Source organism: Anopheles nili, chromosome 2 (assembly GCF_943737925.1).
Source record: "Anopheles nili chromosome 2, idAnoNiliSN_F5_01, whole genome shotgun sequence".
In the NCBI taxonomy this organism is placed as follows: Eukaryota; Metazoa; Arthropoda; class Insecta; order Diptera; family Culicidae; genus Anopheles; species Anopheles nili.
The window spans coordinates 33,463,843-33,480,518 of NC_071291.1; the positions used below are offsets into that span (position 1 = coordinate 33,463,843).

The 16,676-nt window shown below is 53.5% G+C and overlaps 5 protein-coding genes across 5 annotated transcripts; 2 read left to right on the top strand and 3 right to left on the bottom strand.

Annotated features, from left to right (window-relative positions):
- Positions 1-1,569, top strand: LOC128731017 (developmentally-regulated GTP-binding protein 2). Its single transcript, XM_053824111.1, has 3 exons — positions 1-175; positions 250-1,115; positions 1,177-1,569. Exons 1-3 carry the CDS (start codon positions 112-114, stop codon positions 1,336-1,338), a joined length of 1,092 nt encoding a protein of 363 aa, XP_053680086.1. The 5' UTR covers positions 1-111; the 3' UTR covers positions 1,339-1,569.
- A 915-nt stretch (positions 1,570-2,484) lies between these two features.
- Positions 2,485-6,572, bottom strand: LOC128732052 (uncharacterized). The gene is made up of 5 exons (XM_053825214.1): positions 6,221-6,572; positions 3,836-5,898; positions 3,463-3,631; positions 3,192-3,389; positions 2,485-3,133 (listed from the first exon to the last, which is right to left on the bottom strand). The coding sequence occupies exons 1-5, from the start codon at positions 6,570-6,572 to the stop codon at positions 2,517-2,519; spliced, it is 3,399 nt and encodes a 1,132-aa protein (XP_053681189.1). The 3' UTR covers positions 2,485-2,516.
- Positions 6,573-7,638: 1,066 nt separating this feature from the next.
- Positions 7,639-9,722, bottom strand: LOC128720559 (signal recognition particle subunit SRP68). Its single transcript, XM_053814233.1, has 2 exons — positions 9,605-9,722; positions 7,639-9,513 (listed from the first exon to the last, which is right to left on the bottom strand). Exons 1-2 carry the CDS (start codon positions 9,720-9,722, stop codon positions 7,775-7,777), a joined length of 1,857 nt encoding a protein of 618 aa, XP_053670208.1. The 3' UTR covers positions 7,639-7,774.
- Positions 9,723-10,174: 452 nt separating this feature from the next.
- Positions 10,175-12,964, top strand: LOC128720560 (protein Pixie). The gene is made up of 4 exons (XM_053814234.1): positions 10,175-10,233; positions 10,537-12,083; positions 12,163-12,397; positions 12,488-12,964. Exons 2-4 carry the CDS (start codon positions 10,540-10,542, stop codon positions 12,536-12,538), a joined length of 1,830 nt encoding a protein of 609 aa, XP_053670209.1. The 5' UTR covers positions 10,175-10,233; positions 10,537-10,539; the 3' UTR covers positions 12,539-12,964.
- Positions 12,965-13,116: 152 nt separating this feature from the next.
- On the bottom strand, positions 13,117-16,468 carry LOC128731356 (uncharacterized). Its single transcript, XM_053824471.1, has 3 exons — positions 16,070-16,468; positions 14,411-14,694; positions 13,117-14,343 (listed from the first exon to the last, which is right to left on the bottom strand). Exons 1-3 carry the CDS (start codon positions 16,308-16,310, stop codon positions 13,510-13,512), a joined length of 1,359 nt encoding a protein of 452 aa, XP_053680446.1. The 5' UTR covers positions 16,311-16,468; the 3' UTR covers positions 13,117-13,509.
- Positions 16,469-16,676: the final 208 nt, after the last annotated feature.

Consider the following 16,676-nt stretch of genomic DNA (forward strand, 5'->3'; position numbering starts at 1 on the left):
TGGACGGTTTGCCATCGTTCCGGTTGTGCAATAGTAAACACTAGATATCCACTGCCCGAACGATAGCCGCGGAACCGACAGCCAACCAGAAATCCCATCTCCCACATCACCATGGGCATCCTGGAAAAAATCTCCGACATCGAGAAGGAAATCGCTAAAACACAGAAAAACAAAGGTAAGCGGTACGTGTTTCTGTGTGTCTAGCTACTTATGTCCTAATGGTTTGTGTGCTTTTCTTCCTTTCGGCAGCTACCGAGTACCATTTGGGTTTGCTGAAGGCGAAGCTAGCAAAGTACCGGTCACAGCTGCTCGAACCGTCGAAAAAGGGTGAAAAGGGCGATGGATTCGACGTACTCAAGTCGGGTGATGCGCGCATTGCCCTAATCGGATTCCCGTCGGTGGGTAAATCCACGCTTTTGTCCACGCTAACGAAAACCGAGAGCGAAGCGGCCAACTACGAGTTCACGACGCTCACCTGCATCCCGGGTGTGATCGAGTACAAGGGTGCCAATATACAGTTGCTCGATCTGCCCGGTATTATCGAGGGTGCCGCGCAGGGCAAGGGCCGTGGTCGGCAGGTGATTGCGGTGGCCCGCACGGCCGACCTGGTGCTGATGATGTTGGACGCGACGAAACCAAACGTGCACCGGGATCTGCTCGAGTACGAGCTGGAGTCGGTTGGGTTGCGGCTGAACAAGCGCAAACCGAACATCTACTTCAAGATCAAGAAGGGTGGTGGTGTAAGCTTTAATGCCACCTGTCCGCTGACGCGCTGCAACGAGAAGATGGTGCAAACCATCCTGCACTCGTTCAAGATCTTCAATGCGGAGGTGCTGTTCCGGGAGGACTGCACCGAGGATGAGTTCATCGACGTAGTGACCGGCAACCGGATCTATCTACCGTGCATCTACGTGTACAACAAGATCGATCAGATCTCGATCGAAGAGGTGGACCGTCTGGCCCGGCAACCGTACTCGGTGGTCGTCAGCTGTAACATGCATCTCAACTTGGACTATCTGCTGGAAGTACTTTGGGAGCACCTGCAGCTGATACGCGTGTATACGAAGAAACCGGGTGCGCCACCAGACTTCGACGATGGCCTTATTTTGCGAAGGGTGAGTTAATCCTTGAAGTGGACGGGACGACAAATCTTACCAGCTTTCTCTCTCGCCTTAGGGTGTCACGGTGGAGCACGTATGTCACGCAATTCACCGCACGCTAGCAGCCCAGTTTAAGTACGGGCTTGTGTGGGGCACGTCGACAAAATACTCGCCCCAGCGGGTTGGCATATCGCACGTCATGAACGACGAGGACGTCATTCAGGTCGTGAAAAAGTAATCCTCTTCCTAGGACACGCGTGGAAAGCTGCACTTTGGCTCGAGTCGTGCTTCCGACCCGGTGATCAACCTTCCCAGGGCCACGGTGGGGCCGCGCAAACTTCCACATCTGGAGACGCTAAAAACGTACTGATATACGCCTCGTTTTCACGTTCTTTCGTTGGTTATCCATTATGATAATATTAAAAAAAACACACGTTGAACTTGCTGCTCACCGACAGCTCGTAGACACACGAAAGGCTCTGTTACTCGCTTTCTTTCCGCATACACACCCACACACCAGGTATTCCAGCACCTTTCTTTCGCCCAATCCTGATTTTATTTACAGACATTTTCGATCCAAGCGTCCCGCACCTTTCGATGATCACGCTCCTCCACCCCAAGTACATTGCATGATTTTGTCTCATTTTTTGTGTAAATATTCCCTCCCTTAGTTTGGGCAACCTTCTTCTTGCCTTTTCTCTCTCTCTCTCTGAATTAGCGTTTTAAAGTGTTTTTCTTGTATAATACTTTAGATCGATTATGAATGATATTAGTATGCAATAGAGTCTCCCAGGTTCGATTATCGAACAATCCAAAGCCCACTAACCAGCAGCCCGGCCAGCAAAGGCTGGGTTCGCTCCAAGGATTTGTCCATTCGCTTTGTGCTGTCCCTTCGGCATGCTAGTGTGCCTATTTTTAAATGTGCAGCGCTCGTTCGCATATTACAACACTCCATTTATCATCGAGATCGAGAGATCGTACCTTCCTCGTATCTCTCCATTCCCGTTAGCCTACTATACACCAAGGAAAGGAAAGAAAAGAAAGCACCACAGTGTGGTTAGTATGATTGTGCCTTAAAAACTGACCACCACCTTTGGGCCACCGCTTAGTTACCAGCTCCCCATAGCAACGGAACGTTTCGCGCGCGATTTTGTACGACAGATTTGTCTGATCCTCTCGCTGCGATCCTCTTGCTCTGGGAGAGTCAAACAAGTGAATTGATCGCCGTAGTGTGGCGTGTGTTTTTTGGCAAAAAACGACGGAAAAAGGACATCATCCGATCATCGGTTGATGTCGGTTAGAGTCAAAGATTTTTTGTTGAAAAAAATCGCAGCCCACACACTCAACGTTAGAGAAAGCTGTGCTCGGAACGGAAGTAGTCGCTCAGTAGATCCGTTCCTTCTCACCGGCGCAGTTTCAGTATCGTCCGTGCCCTTCGTTACCCATGTACTGCGTCCATCGCTGCTGATCGTAACTGTGCAGCTTCGAGCAAACTTCACGTGTCGGATTTAGATCCGGACTGCAGGCGCAACCAATTTCCAGCCGCGTGATAATGATCTGTGTCTCGAACCGTTGGTACGGCGGTGACATGTCCGGTAGCCGCGCCTTCAGACACTGCCCCAGGAACTTCTTCTCGAGCTGCAGCATGTCCTCACTGCGATAAGTCCGGTACGCCTGCAGCTTCTCCTGTATGCAGCTCAAGTCGGAGTCCAGAAACAGTGGCGGATACCGTTCGGACTCTCGGATGTTCATCACAAACACGTAGTCGATGGTCGGATTGGCGTTGAGTGTGGAAGCCGTCGTCGAGGAAGTGGCCGCACCGGGGCTACTGACCGATTTCAGTAACAAGCCAGTCGACGAGATTGAGGGCAGAATGTTCTCGTTCGGAAGTGCCATCGGGCGTTGTCCGGTTGGGCGGGTTGTTGTCGTTATTGGGCTGGACATTGTTACAACCGTATTTGCCATCGATCCAGTTGTTGACACAATCTGTCGCTTTGCCTTGTTGCCGTACTCGTAATTCATCGCGTTAACGTCTGGAAACGAAAGCCGGGAAAATCAAACAACTCTTAACACCGTAGCAACACGCCTTACCATTCATCGCTTCCTTGGCTTCCTTTTCCATCTCCAAATCCCAGAGCGTCTCCTTCGATCCTTTGCTGCCCGGGTCGGCGTTCTTCAGGTCGTCAATGATCTCGTCGTTCAACAGCACCTTCTTCACGATCTGCGAGTTTGGGTTGGACTCGTTGAGAACTTGCTCCTCTAGTGAACGATCGTGCAGCTCGATGTCGTCTGCGGAATGGAAAAGGATATGAAGGAATTACGGAACACAACACGGACTGCTGGAGATGGTTTAAGTCATTACCGAAAACACCAAACTTGCTTCTGACGTCACGTCCGCTGGATCGATAGCGTGGTCGCTTGTAGGGTGGTGGAACTGGCCGTCCATCTTCCTCCAAAACCGGTGCTCCGTACTCATAATCAAGACTTCCCCCTGGAGCCGGTGGCAGTTGATTCGTCATGAAGGGATTGCGCTTAAAATGAAATCAAGAACATCGATGGTTGTAATTAGGCAAGCAGAGATGGGATTTAAATGATTCAAAATGAGGAACAAAACGGAAATTGGCCAGGTTTTATTCGGACCTATTTGATGAAGAGGTTATGAAAAGCATAAGGTTAAAAAAGAACACGCGCCTCTAGCACCCAACTCCAGCTTCCTAACCACCTCGATTACTCACCGTGTCCTGTTCCAGCTGTTCGTAAGGCAGATAAATGTACGGTTTCCGATCGTCCGGCCTACCCGCCGGTTCCTCCAACCCAGAAGCACCTCCGAGGTCCCTTTCGGCGTCCTCATCATTCGAATTGTAGATGTACTTTTTGTACACGTTGTTCAATGCCAGCTTTTCCTGTCGTTTCACTTCCTCCTCCGCGAGCGTATCGATCGACTGAGCCAACGCCGGTTGAGCCACGTGGAACGAGTCCTTTCTCCTTCCACCGTGTGACACAGACGCAGCCTGTCCGGGACTATCCATCACCACCCCCACAGGAACACCTGTCTGCGGTGGTGAAGCCAGCTTTTTGTCCATATGCACATCGGTCACTTGCCCAGTCGATTGACTTCCGATGGCTGGTGCCTCGACCGAGCTTTTGCGCATTGCAGCACTACTCTGGCCATCGTTGCGACTCTTCAGCTTCATCTTTGGGTGTTTCATTGGGGCCACATAACCCGGGGCCGGTGGTTGTTCCGACACACCCGTTTCGTTCAACCGGATCGTAAGGTCATCCGTGGTGAAAATAATGGCTCCCGGTGGTTCCACGTGGCGCGTGATCGCGTACAGCTTCAACACCGACGATTGATTGTACCGTAGGGCGCAGGTGTCCGCTCTCGATTGCTGGATGACGTCACTTTCGGGCAGAAATTGGTACTCATCCGTGGTGTCCGTGGTGTGATTGTGACATTGCATTTGCCAGTGCAGGAAAAAATCTCCCCCACCGGTTTGCGAAATGCTAATTCCACCGAGCAGTCCATTAGGTCCACCAGCATCCTTGATGGAGTTGTCGAGGAACGGTTTCCCGTTCGTACCGTTGATGATCGCCGTTTGCGAGTAGTAGTAGATCGGAAAGCCAGGCCCTGTGTTGTACTTCACCATAAAATCCGTCACGTTGTCATGATCAAAGTGCCCAGGGACGATCGAACTCACACTCTCCGAGTCCGCGATCGTGAAGGACCACAGTAGCGTCTTATTTGCGCCATCAAACGCAAACACGGTCGAGTTGAACGAGCTGACCGTAATGTCCTCAACGCCGTCCCCATTCAAATCAGCCAACACCGCCGGTACCATAAACCCGGAAGATTCCAACCGCACGATCGGTTCGAACGCACTCTCCCCGGGATACTTCATGAGGTGTTCCTGTGCCAACACGTAAACACCTCCGGGCGAATTCTGCCCACCGGTAATCACCAGAAACGCTTCCGTACCATCCGGTCGCGCCAACACCTGTATAGGCACGAACATCTCCTCTCGGTAGGGTGTGGGAATGCTGCGCAGGATCGCACCGGTTGCACCCGAAATCAGCTTAATGTGGCCACCGTGGGCACGCTGGGTCTCTTCCACATGCACCGCAATAATGTCCGACACACCGTCACTGTTCAGGTCACGCACCACGTTGATCGTGTACAGATCGATGCTGATCTCCGCGTAACTCTCGAGATCCGAGTAATCCTTTAGCTCCCACAGGATACGCCCGGTGTGTCCGTCGATGGCCAGAATCAATCCACCCCGGCCCGCGGCCACACAATCCTGCCCACCATCCCCGTTGATGTCGATGTTACACTTCAACGAGAAGATCGTAAACGAAGTCCACCGTTGCCAGAGTGTGTCACCGTTGATGCCGTTCAGGGCCAACAGGCCACCACCACAGAGATCCGTTATGCCAGTTTTCCGGGACGTGCACTGGGGGATGTAACCACGCACCCCTTCATCGAGCATTTCGTCGATTCCGTAACCAACGATGACGTCTTCTACACCGTCTCCGTTGGCGTCCAACATCCGGAGGGGACTTTCGCTGTTCACACGGGCTACGACACGTGTCCAGACGTTCTGTACGGTGATCTGTGTGCACGGGACCATCTCTAAGGATCCGTTAGCGAAGGATGAACCATCCGCGGTGTACATCAGGCTGGAGAATTTGTCCCGGATGACGGCACTGCTGAAGGCGGACTCTTTGTGGAACCACACCTTGATCTTCTGCAGTGGTTGAGGGAACGCTGTCAGCAGAAGAGCGGCCAGTACGATTAGTCCTGTGGGAATTGAATAGTGTGTTAATACCGAGTAGTGACCGTCATGAGTTCCCTTAACCTGTGATCGAACCAGACTGAAGGTGTAGTTGAGGGTATCAAAGTAGGCATGCTCCAACGTTTAACCTCACAAAACCTGAAGGAGTCCTTACGCATTCGAGCTTTCAGGTTGCCTCATTACCTAAACATTCCCACAAACTACATATGGCTTATCGAACGCAAGTCCTTAGATGTCCTTACTCTAATGCCTCCAAGGCTCCACCAGTTTTTGCGTCTTAAGTATCCTCTACTGTTGCACGGAAATAACACACACACACACACTTACCGATAAGAACCGTCACCGCGGCCAACCCGTAGCAGAAGGGTTCGCAACACTTCCAGCACTTCCGGCGGCGATACTTCTTCAGGATGGGGCTTGCGGAGCGACCACCATTCGCCCCGGCCCCACCCGTACTCCCGTTGCCACTTGTTGCTTTGCCGTACTTGCGTCTCGGTGCCATCAGTGGCCGCTTGGCGCCTCGGTCCTCGTACGTCCGGCAGGTGCGCCCATCCCGGATGAACACTTCGTCCTCCACGTCATCGCTTAGGTCCTCGTCCATGCTGAGACTGACGCTGTCACGCACCACCAGCTGTTCCGACGGTTGGTAGGGTTTCATTTTTTTGCGTATCAACTCCATGGTGGCCGCTTGCACTGCCCGGCCTCCTTCTGTCTTCCGTCGCGCCGCTAGTGTCGTCACTAAACGGCGCACCACCTTCAGGCGGCTGGCCGGAATGGCGGTTCTCTATCCGTTCGCCAAGGAGTCAACGAGGCACGAGAAGCGAGCGAAAGCGCGAGTGAGAGAGATAGTGAACACCCGCGCACGAAGAAAGGGAAAGCGAAGCTTTTTTCACAACGTTCAACAGATTTTCCGCTCCAGTTCTGACTGCACGCTGTCCTGCCAGAAAGCGACCCCGCCACCGAATGTGACTTTTCCGACGCACGGTGTGTCACGCTATTTCCGGATCCTTAGCGAGCCTTTGCGACACCATCGCGAGAAGAGCCCACCCGTAGCCGCCTGTCGATGACGCTTTTCGCTAACATATGTGACGGTATGTGCGCCCTTCCGAATGAGACCTTTGTTTTTTGGTTACGGCAATTTTCACCTCAAATCTCACGGCACACTGCGTTCAAGCTCAAGGAGCTGGATTCCTGCTGGAGTTGACACCGAGGTGCTGCTAATGGCCTCGAAATGGCCCTTTTTTCTTCTTCATACACTGCTCTAACTGCCCAGCAAGCTCGAACAACACGCCGATCCACACCAGTGCACTGTCTGTGACCGATTGCTTAGGAAGGGAAAAAATCGTCACCACCGAGAAAGCTTTTACCGTCAATCTCGCGAAGCGCGCATACACGTTGCGTACCATTCATCGGTGGCTCGATGGCAGCAGGCGCAAAAAAAAAAACATCGTGGTCACCACGAAGTTTTCTGTTGATAGATGCACACGTACACGCACACACCATTGGGTGGCCATGGCCCTGCAAACGGCAAGGGCGCATTAGGGACAGATGACACATTTTGTGGGAGCCATTCGGAGCGCGAACTGCGCATGTGACCACCGACGTTTCGGTTTCGGGAGGAGAAAGCGCATCGAAAGCATCGCATCCTTCGCGTGGGCCGATCTCGGATGCAGACGAGGAGAGCGGCATCATCATCATTCGGATTGTTGTCCTCACCCGGTCAAGTGAGCAACATGTTTTAACATACGTGGATATCGTTATTTATTGATAGTTCGCTTCAACCACGCCAGGATACTATTGTGGTGTGAGTAATTAAAAAAAAGGAAAAAAAACAAAGTCCAACGAAAACAAATAAGGCAACCTTCCCCTCACTGGGCTGCATTACTTGCCGGCGCCTCCGCCCCAACCGAAAAGCCCTTTCACGAAACCGGACATTCCCGCCGTCGCACCCTTGCCGGCGACCTTCTGCTCTATCTTGTCCTCGAGCGACGGAAACTCGACAAAGTTGAGCGCCAAATCGAAGAACAACGGTTTGGCTGGAATCGGTTCCATCTCGGGGATCAGCTTGAACACGTTCGGGTTGCGCGAATTCAGCGACGCGTCCTCCTTGTAGTGGGAAAGCCGCTCGTACAGTGGCTTCGAGGATTTCTGGCTCTTGCCGAACAGCACCGTATCGTCCGCGTTGTCGTCCTCCAGCACGCTGTACGCATGGGCGGAGAACTTGCAACCCTCGATCGTGGCGACGAGCTGTTTTAGTTCCGGGCGCAGATCGAAATCACTGCTGGCCACCTTGGCGCTGGCGGCCTCGTTGGCGTACTTTTTCGAGCGCTCGTACATGGCCACGGCTTCGCGCCAGCGCTTCATGGCGACAAGCGTGATCGCGATGTAATAGCAACGGAACGCACGGAACGACAGCGAGATGGTCTCCATTTCCGACTGGTACGATGCATCGCTTTCCATGCCAGTGAGTTGCTGCATTTCTGTCACGTTCTGCAGAATGATCTCGTACAAGCGCGACAGGTCCTGGGGTTTCGTTTTCTTACCCCCACCGGCGGCCAGCTGGCTCTTCTCGGCCACGTTTGGGTCGTCAAGTGTCAACTTCGCCTGGCCTACGAGCAACAAATTGCGCTCAAGGGTCAGCTTCAACCGCGTGTACGACATGTACGCCAACAGATACTGAATTCCGATCAATGCACCCGTACCGCCCTCGGCCGGGTTCTGACGCAGCTTCGGGTCCTGTTTGATCTCCTCCTTAATGGCAGCGATCGCGTCCTTGCAGTCGAGCAGCACGTTCTCCAGCAGCTCGATTTTGGCCGGGAAATCTTTCGCCTTTTCGATGCTCTTGCTCAGCTCCTGGATGCTGAGCAGGAACAGCCGGACCTTCTCTGGGCGTACTGTCACGCTGCGGCCTCGCCATTCGGTCATCTGGAACGCTTCCATGCTTTCCGCCTTCGTCTGCGCGACCAGATGGCTCAGGTCGCCCAGCAGTCCCGCCTGGCCACGCATCTCCAGCAAATCGTTCACCGACGCGTTCTCACCCACGTTGTACGCGCAGTAGCGCAGACTCGGCTTCAATTCTTCCACCTTCGCCCGGTAAACGGTCTGCTCCTCTTCCGGCATGGCTTGGGCGAGGTTTTCGTAGATTACCTGCGCTTTCTTCAGGTTCTCGGCGGCTGACTTCCACAACGCCAGCTCGAAATGCAACGAACCGTGAATCCAGGCGGAGTATGCTTCAGCCTCCAGCTTCGTGCGTGCGTCACAGCGATCCGAAGTGCACAAGTCCTGCAGCTGCAACGCATACGAGCATGACTTGCGGAGCTTCTCGATCAAATGGAACCGCTTGCGCGGTTCGGTGTTCGACTCCTGCCTCAGCTGCATCGCGTACGACCACGTGCGTTCGGCCAGCATGAGCGGAATGTGCAGGAACCGTTCGTCGGAATCCGGCTTTTCCAGGTGTGCAGCCGACACGTTGCGCTTTTTGTAGTGCCGGCGGTCTCCTTGGGGCAGATTGAGCGTCTTGCGGAGTCGCTTGACACGCCGCGAGCAATAGCCACGGTACCGTTGGTAGTCTCCATGCCGAAGCCCATGCTGAAGCTGCATGTCCTTAATGACACGCAGTACTACGAGAGACAAAAAAACGGAAACAGTTAATTAGGCGCGGCTCCAAGAAGGTAACTTATTGTTCTTCTTCTCCCTTAGGCCCAGACGTACTTTCCACCGTAAACACTTTCACTGGAGCCTCGCCCGTTTCGTCCACTTCCATATCGTCCTTGCGGGAATCAGCATCTTCGCGGCCAACGTCCGCCTTCTCTGCTTTCGACTCAACCATTTTCGTATTGATTGTGGTACAATTTTTCGGGGATTTGTACGATTTCCCGAATATTTCCACGGCACTATTAGTTGTTTTTTTGACACGAAGTCAAAAAGTGGTGTTCTCTTGACAGTTGGTTGTCGTGTTGACCATATTGTCCAAATGTGTAGCGAATGAGGGTTAGCTCGTTTGACATTTGGCAGCTGAATTGCCTACACAATAAGTGTACAAAAAGCTTCCAAAATCTATGAAATCAACTAGAACTTTTTAATATTGCACATTTTAAGAGAGAAAGCATTTGATAAATCACAAATCTACTACAACTCAACATGCGATATATTGTAGAAACCTTGATTTTATTTGGCATTCCTCAATTTACATCGTGCTCTGACGTGGGCTAACCTCGCCCATTGGATTCACGATTGGTACCTTTTTTCTTTTATCTTTGCCTTTTTCTTTCCGCAAAGAAACCCGTCTGACACGCACGAACTTTCTTTTCGTTTCTGTCCGAAATCACAAATTTCGACAGGTAAGCATGCATTTTTCCACTGCATACGGTGCGATTTTGCTTTATTTCCAGGTGCCCTACGAAGAAGATAGTGAAAGACACCTTTTGGACATAAGTAAACAACAGCCCAGCCCAGCCCAGCTGGTCCCGTTGGCTGGCGCTTTGAGGTTAATCACGGTTGAAAGGGAAATCCCACGGTCTTCATCCTGCTTGCGGACTCCTCATCGATGTTTGTCCACATCGTCGATCCACATCGTCTCGCACTACGGATTGTATCAACACAACGCTTTTAACGGATTGCTTTTCTGTTCTTTCGATTTGTAGAAAATGTCTCGAAACCGTGCGGCCGAGGAGACGGACAAGCAGACGCGTATCGCGATCGTAAGCTCGGACAAGTGCAAACCGAAACGATGCCGCCAGGAGTGCAAAAAGTCCTGCCCCGTCGTGCGGATGGGCAAGCTCTGCATCGAGGTGGCGATAGATTCGAAGATCGCTACGCTGTCCGAGGAGCTGTGCATCGGATGTGGTATCTGCGTGAAGAAGTGTCCCTTCGAGGCGATCACCATCATCAACATCCCGAGCAACCTGGATAAACACACGACGCATCGGTACTCGAAGAACTCGTTCAAGCTGCATCGCCTGCCCATTCCGCGGCCCGGTGAGGTGCTCGGGCTGGTCGGCCAGAACGGTATCGGTAAATCGACCGCACTCAAGATTCTGGCCGGTAAGCTGAAACCGAACCTCGGTCGCTACTCGGAGCCACCGGACTGGACCGACATTTTGGCGTACTTCCGGGGCAACGAGCTGCAGAACTATTTCACCAAGATCCTCGAGGACAGCCTGCGGGCGTTGATCAAGCCGCAGTACGTCGACCAGATCCCGAAGGCCATCAAGGGTACGGTAGGTGCGCTGCTGGACAAGAAGGATGAACGCAAGAACCAGATGGAGATTTGCGATCTGCTCGATCTGACGCACATCCGTGATCGCGAGATTCAAGCCCTGTCCGGTGGGGAGTTGCAGCGTTTCGCTTGCGCCATGGTGTGCATACAGGACGGGGACATCTTCATGTTCGACGAGCCGTCGTCGTATCTGGACGTGAAGCAGCGTCTCAACTGCGCCATGACGATCCGGTCGCTAATCCACCCGGACAAGTTCATCATCGTGGTGGAGCACGATCTGTCCGTGCTGGACTACCTGTCCGACTTTATCTGCTGCCTGTACGGTGTGCCCGGTTGTTACGGTGTCGTGACGATGCCGTTCTCGGTGCGCGAAGGCATCAACATCTTCCTCGACGGTTACGTCCACACGGAGAACATGCGCTTCCGGACGGAGTCGCTCACGTTCAAGGTGTCCGAGTCGGCTTCGGAGGAGGAGATTAAGCGCACCTGCCACTACGTCTATCCGACGATGAAGAAAAAGCTCGGTTCGTTCACGCTCACCGTCAACGACGGGCAGTTTAGTGATTCCGAGATCATCGTGCTGCTGGGCGAGAACGGTACGGGCAAGACCACGTTCATTCGCATGCTCGCTGGTAACCTCGAACCAGACGAAGAATCGGAACCGCTGCCGGTGCTGAACATCTCCTACAAACCGCAGAAGATCTCACCCAAGAGCCAATCGACGGTGCGCTATTTGCTCCACGAGAAGATCCGCGACGCCTACATCCACCCGCAGTTCGTGGCCGACGTGATGAAGCCGCTCAAGATCGAAGAGATCATGGATCAGGAGGTGCAGAACCTGTCCGGAGGTGAGTTGCAGCGCGTGGCGTTGGTACTCTGCCTGGGCAAGCCGGCCGACGTTTATCTGATCGACGAACCGTCCGCCTATCTGGACTCCGAGCAGCGTCTCATCGCGGCCAAGGTCATCAAGAGGTAAGCACTCGTGGCCCACGTCGTGATCCCTGTCCACTTTGACCGTTAATAAATACACGCACGCACGCACTCCTTGCAGATACATTCTACACGCCAAGAAGACCGGGTTCGTGGTGGAGCACGATTTCATCATGGCAACCTACCTAGCCGATCGGGTGATCGTGTTCGAGGGTCAACCATCGGTCGATACGACGGCTCACACCCCGCAATCGCTGTTGAACGGCATGAACAGGTTCCTGGAGCTGCTGGAAATCACATTCCGACGCGATCCGAACAACTTCCGGCCACGAATCAACAAGCTACACTCGGTGAAGGTAAGCCAGACGGGTGGCGGGGGTGTGTGTAAGTGTTTTCCTTCGCACGATGTAATTCATTGGCGTTTTTCTCGCTTCTCTCGTTCACAGGATGTAGAGCAAAAGCGCGCGGGACAGTACTTCTTCTACGAAGAATCCTAGGCGACCCCCAGTTCCCCCCAGCCATCGTTTTAAAGTGCATTCTATGGCACGTGGCAGCAAACAAACAAACAAAAGAAAAACGAACAGACGCAGCAGCTAACCGTGGCTTTTTCGTGTATATCGGAACGGTTTTTTTTGGTTCTTTTGTTGCAATTTGATTACAATTTTGGGTGTGTGTGTGTCGCCCAACGACCCACGGGCGAGGCAGGAGTGGAACGACGAAAAACCGTCCAGCGTTTCGGAGGAGCGTGCGGCGTTAATATTCACACGTTATAGGTACGTGCCTGCGTGCCGGACGGTTGTTGCCTTTTTTTTTAATTTCATACACAATTTTTTCGTTCGAAGTGACTTTTTTTTTGTCTTACAAAATAAAAAAAAAACAACCAACCAACTGATTGTAGTTACGTGGGAGAACAAAACCCAAAACAAAACAAAAACACCAAAGCGTTGTGGCGTTGTATTGCGTTTCGAAATCCTCCCATCTCCCCGAAACAAAGTGCTGGCTCAGCGTAGGGCAACAGCAGCACACCGGACCAAGGAAAGACCAGTCGACAACGCGGAAACGCGGGATCACTTAATCGAATCGAGGCTCCAATCCCGGGCCCCCGGACAGATGTTTATTTAGTTGAACAAAAACAGATCCTCATCTGGCCGGTACCGGCTTATCGCATTCAACAGGTTAAAATGGTAACATGAACGATCACCGTCGATCGGTTGCGCAATCGCCACGCCATTACGCAGTCCGAGCACATACGCGCGGCCACGGTGCCGGTTCGTCGTAAAGCGGATGCATTATGGCCTCCACCGCGCGCGCCATCTCTCTCTCTCTCTCTCGCTCTCTCGGACGAACGGGTTTAACGTGCGCCAATGCGCATTAACGCAATAACACCTACACCTACTACTGTACAGCTTGGGTTGGGCTGAGCGAGTCCTTGAACCCAATCCCGGGGGTGACGACGTTCCGTGGCGTCCTAGTGGCACGGATCAGCGAGCCGTTGCAGTACACCAAGCTCGTGCATTTCCAGCGCAATGTCACGCATGCGCGTGTGATAATCCCCCGACACCATCTGGGCGATCTTCTTCTCCTGGCTCTGCGTCTTGAAGTCGTTCAGCGTGACCGCATCCAGGTCGGGTATCTGGTCCGGATTGAAGGTGACGGCCGGCAGCAACCACATCGCAATCCCGAGCCCATACGCCAGACATCGCTCGTACTCCGCGCGCAACCGCACCAGGGAAAACTCTTCCTCAGCACGGCGCAACATGCCCGCCGCCGATCCGGCATCCGCACAGGACCGGAAGTGTTCGTCCAGCGCCTCAAGTAGCGTGTGCCGGTACTGCTGCAGCAGGTCGGCCGTGTGCTGCCGACGCATCTCAAGCTCCGTGCTCGTGTACAGCAGATGCAGGATGTCGAAAACGGGCGTGGTGCATCGCATGGTTTGCAGATCCAGCAACCGGACGTGCCGGTGGTCGCTGCTGAACATCAGATTGTTCACCCACGTGTCACCGTGGCAGATGACGCGCCACGCCTCGTCCACGCCATCACACACCAACCCGGACATGATGCGGTACAGCCGCCCGGTCAGCCCTTCGAGGGCCGCAATCGGTGCGTCCAGCTCCGTACCGGCCCGGTTGCTGTACCGCAGACTGTCCAGGGCGCCCCGGAGCGATGACTCGAGCGAATGCGTGTAGAACTCGGCCGCCTCCGCGCAGTACACGATCTCGCGCACCTTCCCGCACACGCCCTCGAACTCGGCCGGATCCGTGCGCTTGAGGGCCAGCGAGACCGCGTGCAATTTGGCCAGCTCCTGTAATGCCAGTGGGAGGAGAATATTAACACCCGGATACGCTCGTCTCGCTGGCGTTGGCGCTTACCTTCATGACGGCGCAACACTGCTCGTAGGTGAGACCAACTCGCCGGTCAACCATACCGTACCCACTGGTCGTGAGGTCCTCCAGCACGATCCGGTCCCCGTGGTCATCGCTGCCCGCTGTCAGACACTTGGGATACGGCAGATCGTACGGTGATATCCGCTGCATCACCGGAACGATGCTTGCGTACGCCGTAATCTCATTCTCGAATGCCGCATCACACCGGAACAACCTCCGGCGGTTTGGGTTCGTCAGTTGCCGCTTGAAGATCAGCGAAATCGTGAACACTGGCCGGGGGTGTTTTTTTTGGGTTTATTGTGTTGGGAAAGGATTCCAATCGGAGAGGAAAAGATCATACACACAGAGAACATCGATTAGAAAAAGCGCGTCAGCGCGATCGGTCAGGTTCGCGCGGGTGTGTGACGTGGCGTTGTAACCTATTTACAGTGGCGGTTTGTTTCGCTCGTAGCTGATACCACGCTTATGTGGGTTATTATTTCAGCGGCGATTGGAAACCTTGAATTGAATTTGTCGATTACATCGCACGCGCCACAAACTAATCTATGACGGTGTTCAGCAGCACAATCGCTTCGAAAGGCAGCCCCAACTCGGCCTCATTCGATCAATAAATCGCCCGCTTCCGTTGGCGCACGCGGGAGCGTTTTTGGGATGGAAAACGGAACATCGGAAGTGGCCCGGAAGTGGAGCTCTTCCGCAAGGAAGGGTGCATGTGCATAGGTCAAGGTTTTGTAGGCGAGCGAGGAATAAAGAAAAGAAGAAAGCACCCGTACGTACTGTGGGCATGGAAGCTTTCTCATTCACACGCACACTCTCTCTCTCGCTCTGTCTCGCTTGCTTTTCCCGGATGGGGAAGGTTTCGTTTATCGACCGGTGGCTTTTGTTCCCACGGCGTTCGCTTGCTCCCAGCCCGAGGGAAAGCAAAGGCTTTCCAGCGTTCTTGCGAGCGCCATTTAGCGGTGGGAGCGAAAAACTTCGAGAGCAAAACAAAAAAAAAAGACCAAACAAACAGCGGGAAAAACGAAAGCCAGCCCGAAAAACGAAAAAGCTGCACACTGGCGCCGGTTCGAGGTCGGTGCATTTCTCCTCGAGCGTATGTGTGAGTACGCGTGCGTGTGTGTTCGTGAATGCATTGTTTGCGCGCGCTATTTCGCCGTTTTGCTTCCGTGCAACCGAACTTGACATTGAAACGAAATTTCTCCGCTCTAAGAATAATCGATTTCACATCGGCGGGCTGGGTTTCCGTTGCACTCCCCGAATGCATTGTGTGAGTGAGGTTTTTTTTCCTCCCCAGGATTCACAAACCGTTAAGCTGTGTTTGCCTTTTTCAACCCTACATGCCCTACATTTCCACTCTCACATTCCCACGTGTGCGCGCTCTCTCTCTCTCTCGCTCGCTCGCTTGCTCTAAAGTGACTGGGCGTCTCCATCAAAGAAGTATGAGCTGCATTATGCACGTCACCTTCTCCAGAGCGAGTGAGATTGCATCCGGGTAATTAGGACAAGACAAGCAAAGACCGGGTTGCACCGAGTTTCGATACACCCGCGGCGAAAAAAAGGGGCTTACATATTTTATCCCCACGACGAAGGTCGGTCATTGCACATGCAAACTCACGAGAAGGTCCTTTTGCGGGAACAACTTACCGTGGTTACGGCCGTCGAAGGATTTCGCCTTACAGTGCGCCACCACGCGCTTGATAACCGACATGTAGTTATCGCCCTCCCGGCTGCCGGGACCGCAATCGACGAGATCGACGGCCAGCGTCTGCCAGAGGGCGGCCTGCTGCTGCATCCGGATGATGTCCGCGATCGTGTCCTTCCGCTCGATCATGTACACATCCCGGTCGTCCTCCACGAACATGCCCACCGCGAGGTCCTGCTTCATGGTGCCACTAAATCGGGATCGGTCGATGCCGCTTTGCACTCACTTTTTCTCCGCTTCCGCGTGGCTGATGGCGTTACACCTGAGGGAGGGGATCGGAGCCACCTTGTGCATGAGGGGAAGGGTAGTTCACTAGCACCCACACACACACACACACACACACACCAAGCGGCACGAGGCTCGTCCTTGACACAAACGTCACACGCACGCGACCCACTGGGTCATCATCATTTCACCTGTCGCGTCGCATTGTTTTGTTTATTTTTTTTTTTGCTTCTCTCGATCTCGATTGCACGCGCGATTGTTGTTCTATTCGCTCGCCGTTGTTGTTGTGTATGCCCACCCACCCCACCCCGGCGTGTGTTCTTT

Bases quoted from the DNA above. Each gene is read 5' to 3' on its own strand.
- LOC128731017 (XM_053824111.1), top strand. From the start codon at position 112: ATGGGCATCCTGGAAAAAATCTCCGACATCGAGAAGGAAATCGCTAAA. The intron at 176-249 runs GTAAGCGGTACG...TCCTTTCGGCAG, and splicing joins TAAAACACAGAAAAACAAAG to CTACCGAGTACCATTTGGGT. The intron at 1,116-1,176 runs GTGAGTTAATCC...CTCTCGCCTTAG, and splicing joins ATGGCCTTATTTTGCGAAGG to GGTGTCACGGTGGAGCACGT.
- LOC128732052 (XM_053825214.1), bottom strand. From the start codon at position 6,572: ATGGAGTTGATACGCAAAAAAATGAAACCCTACCAACCGTCGGAACAG. The intron at 5,899-6,220 runs GTAAGTGTGTGT...CAATTCCCACAG, and splicing joins CGCGGTGACGGTTCTTATCG to GACTAATCGTACTGGCCGCT. The intron at 3,390-3,462 runs GTAATGACTTAA...TCCATTCCGCAG, and splicing joins AAGCAAGTTTGGTGTTTTCG to ACGACATCGAGCTGCACGAT.
- LOC128720559 (XM_053814233.1), bottom strand. From the start codon at position 9,722: ATGGTTGAGTCGAAAGCAGAGAAGGCGGACGTTGGCCGCGAAGATGCT. The intron at 9,514-9,604 runs GTACGTCTGGGC...TGTCTCTCGTAG, and splicing joins GAAAGTGTTTACGGTGGAAA to TACTGCGTGTCATTAAGGAC.
- LOC128720560 (XM_053814234.1), top strand. From the start codon at position 10,540: ATGTCTCGAAACCGTGCGGCCGAGGAGACGGACAAGCAGACGCGTATC. The intron at 12,084-12,162 runs GTAAGCACTCGT...CACTCCTTGCAG, and splicing joins GCGGCCAAGGTCATCAAGAG to ATACATTCTACACGCCAAGA. The intron at 12,398-12,487 runs GTAAGCCAGACG...TCTCGTTCACAG, and splicing joins ACAAGCTACACTCGGTGAAG to GATGTAGAGCAAAAGCGCGC.
- LOC128731356 (XM_053824471.1), bottom strand. From the start codon at position 16,310: ATGAAGCAGGACCTCGCGGTGGGCATGTTCGTGGAGGACGACCGGGAT. The intron at 14,695-16,069 runs GTAAGTTGTTCC...ACCCCCGGCCAG, and splicing joins CTTCGACGGCCGTAACCACG to TGTTCACGATTTCGCTGATC. The intron at 14,344-14,410 runs GTAAGCGCCAAC...CTGGCATTACAG, and splicing joins AGTGTTGCGCCGTCATGAAG to GAGCTGGCCAAATTGCACGC.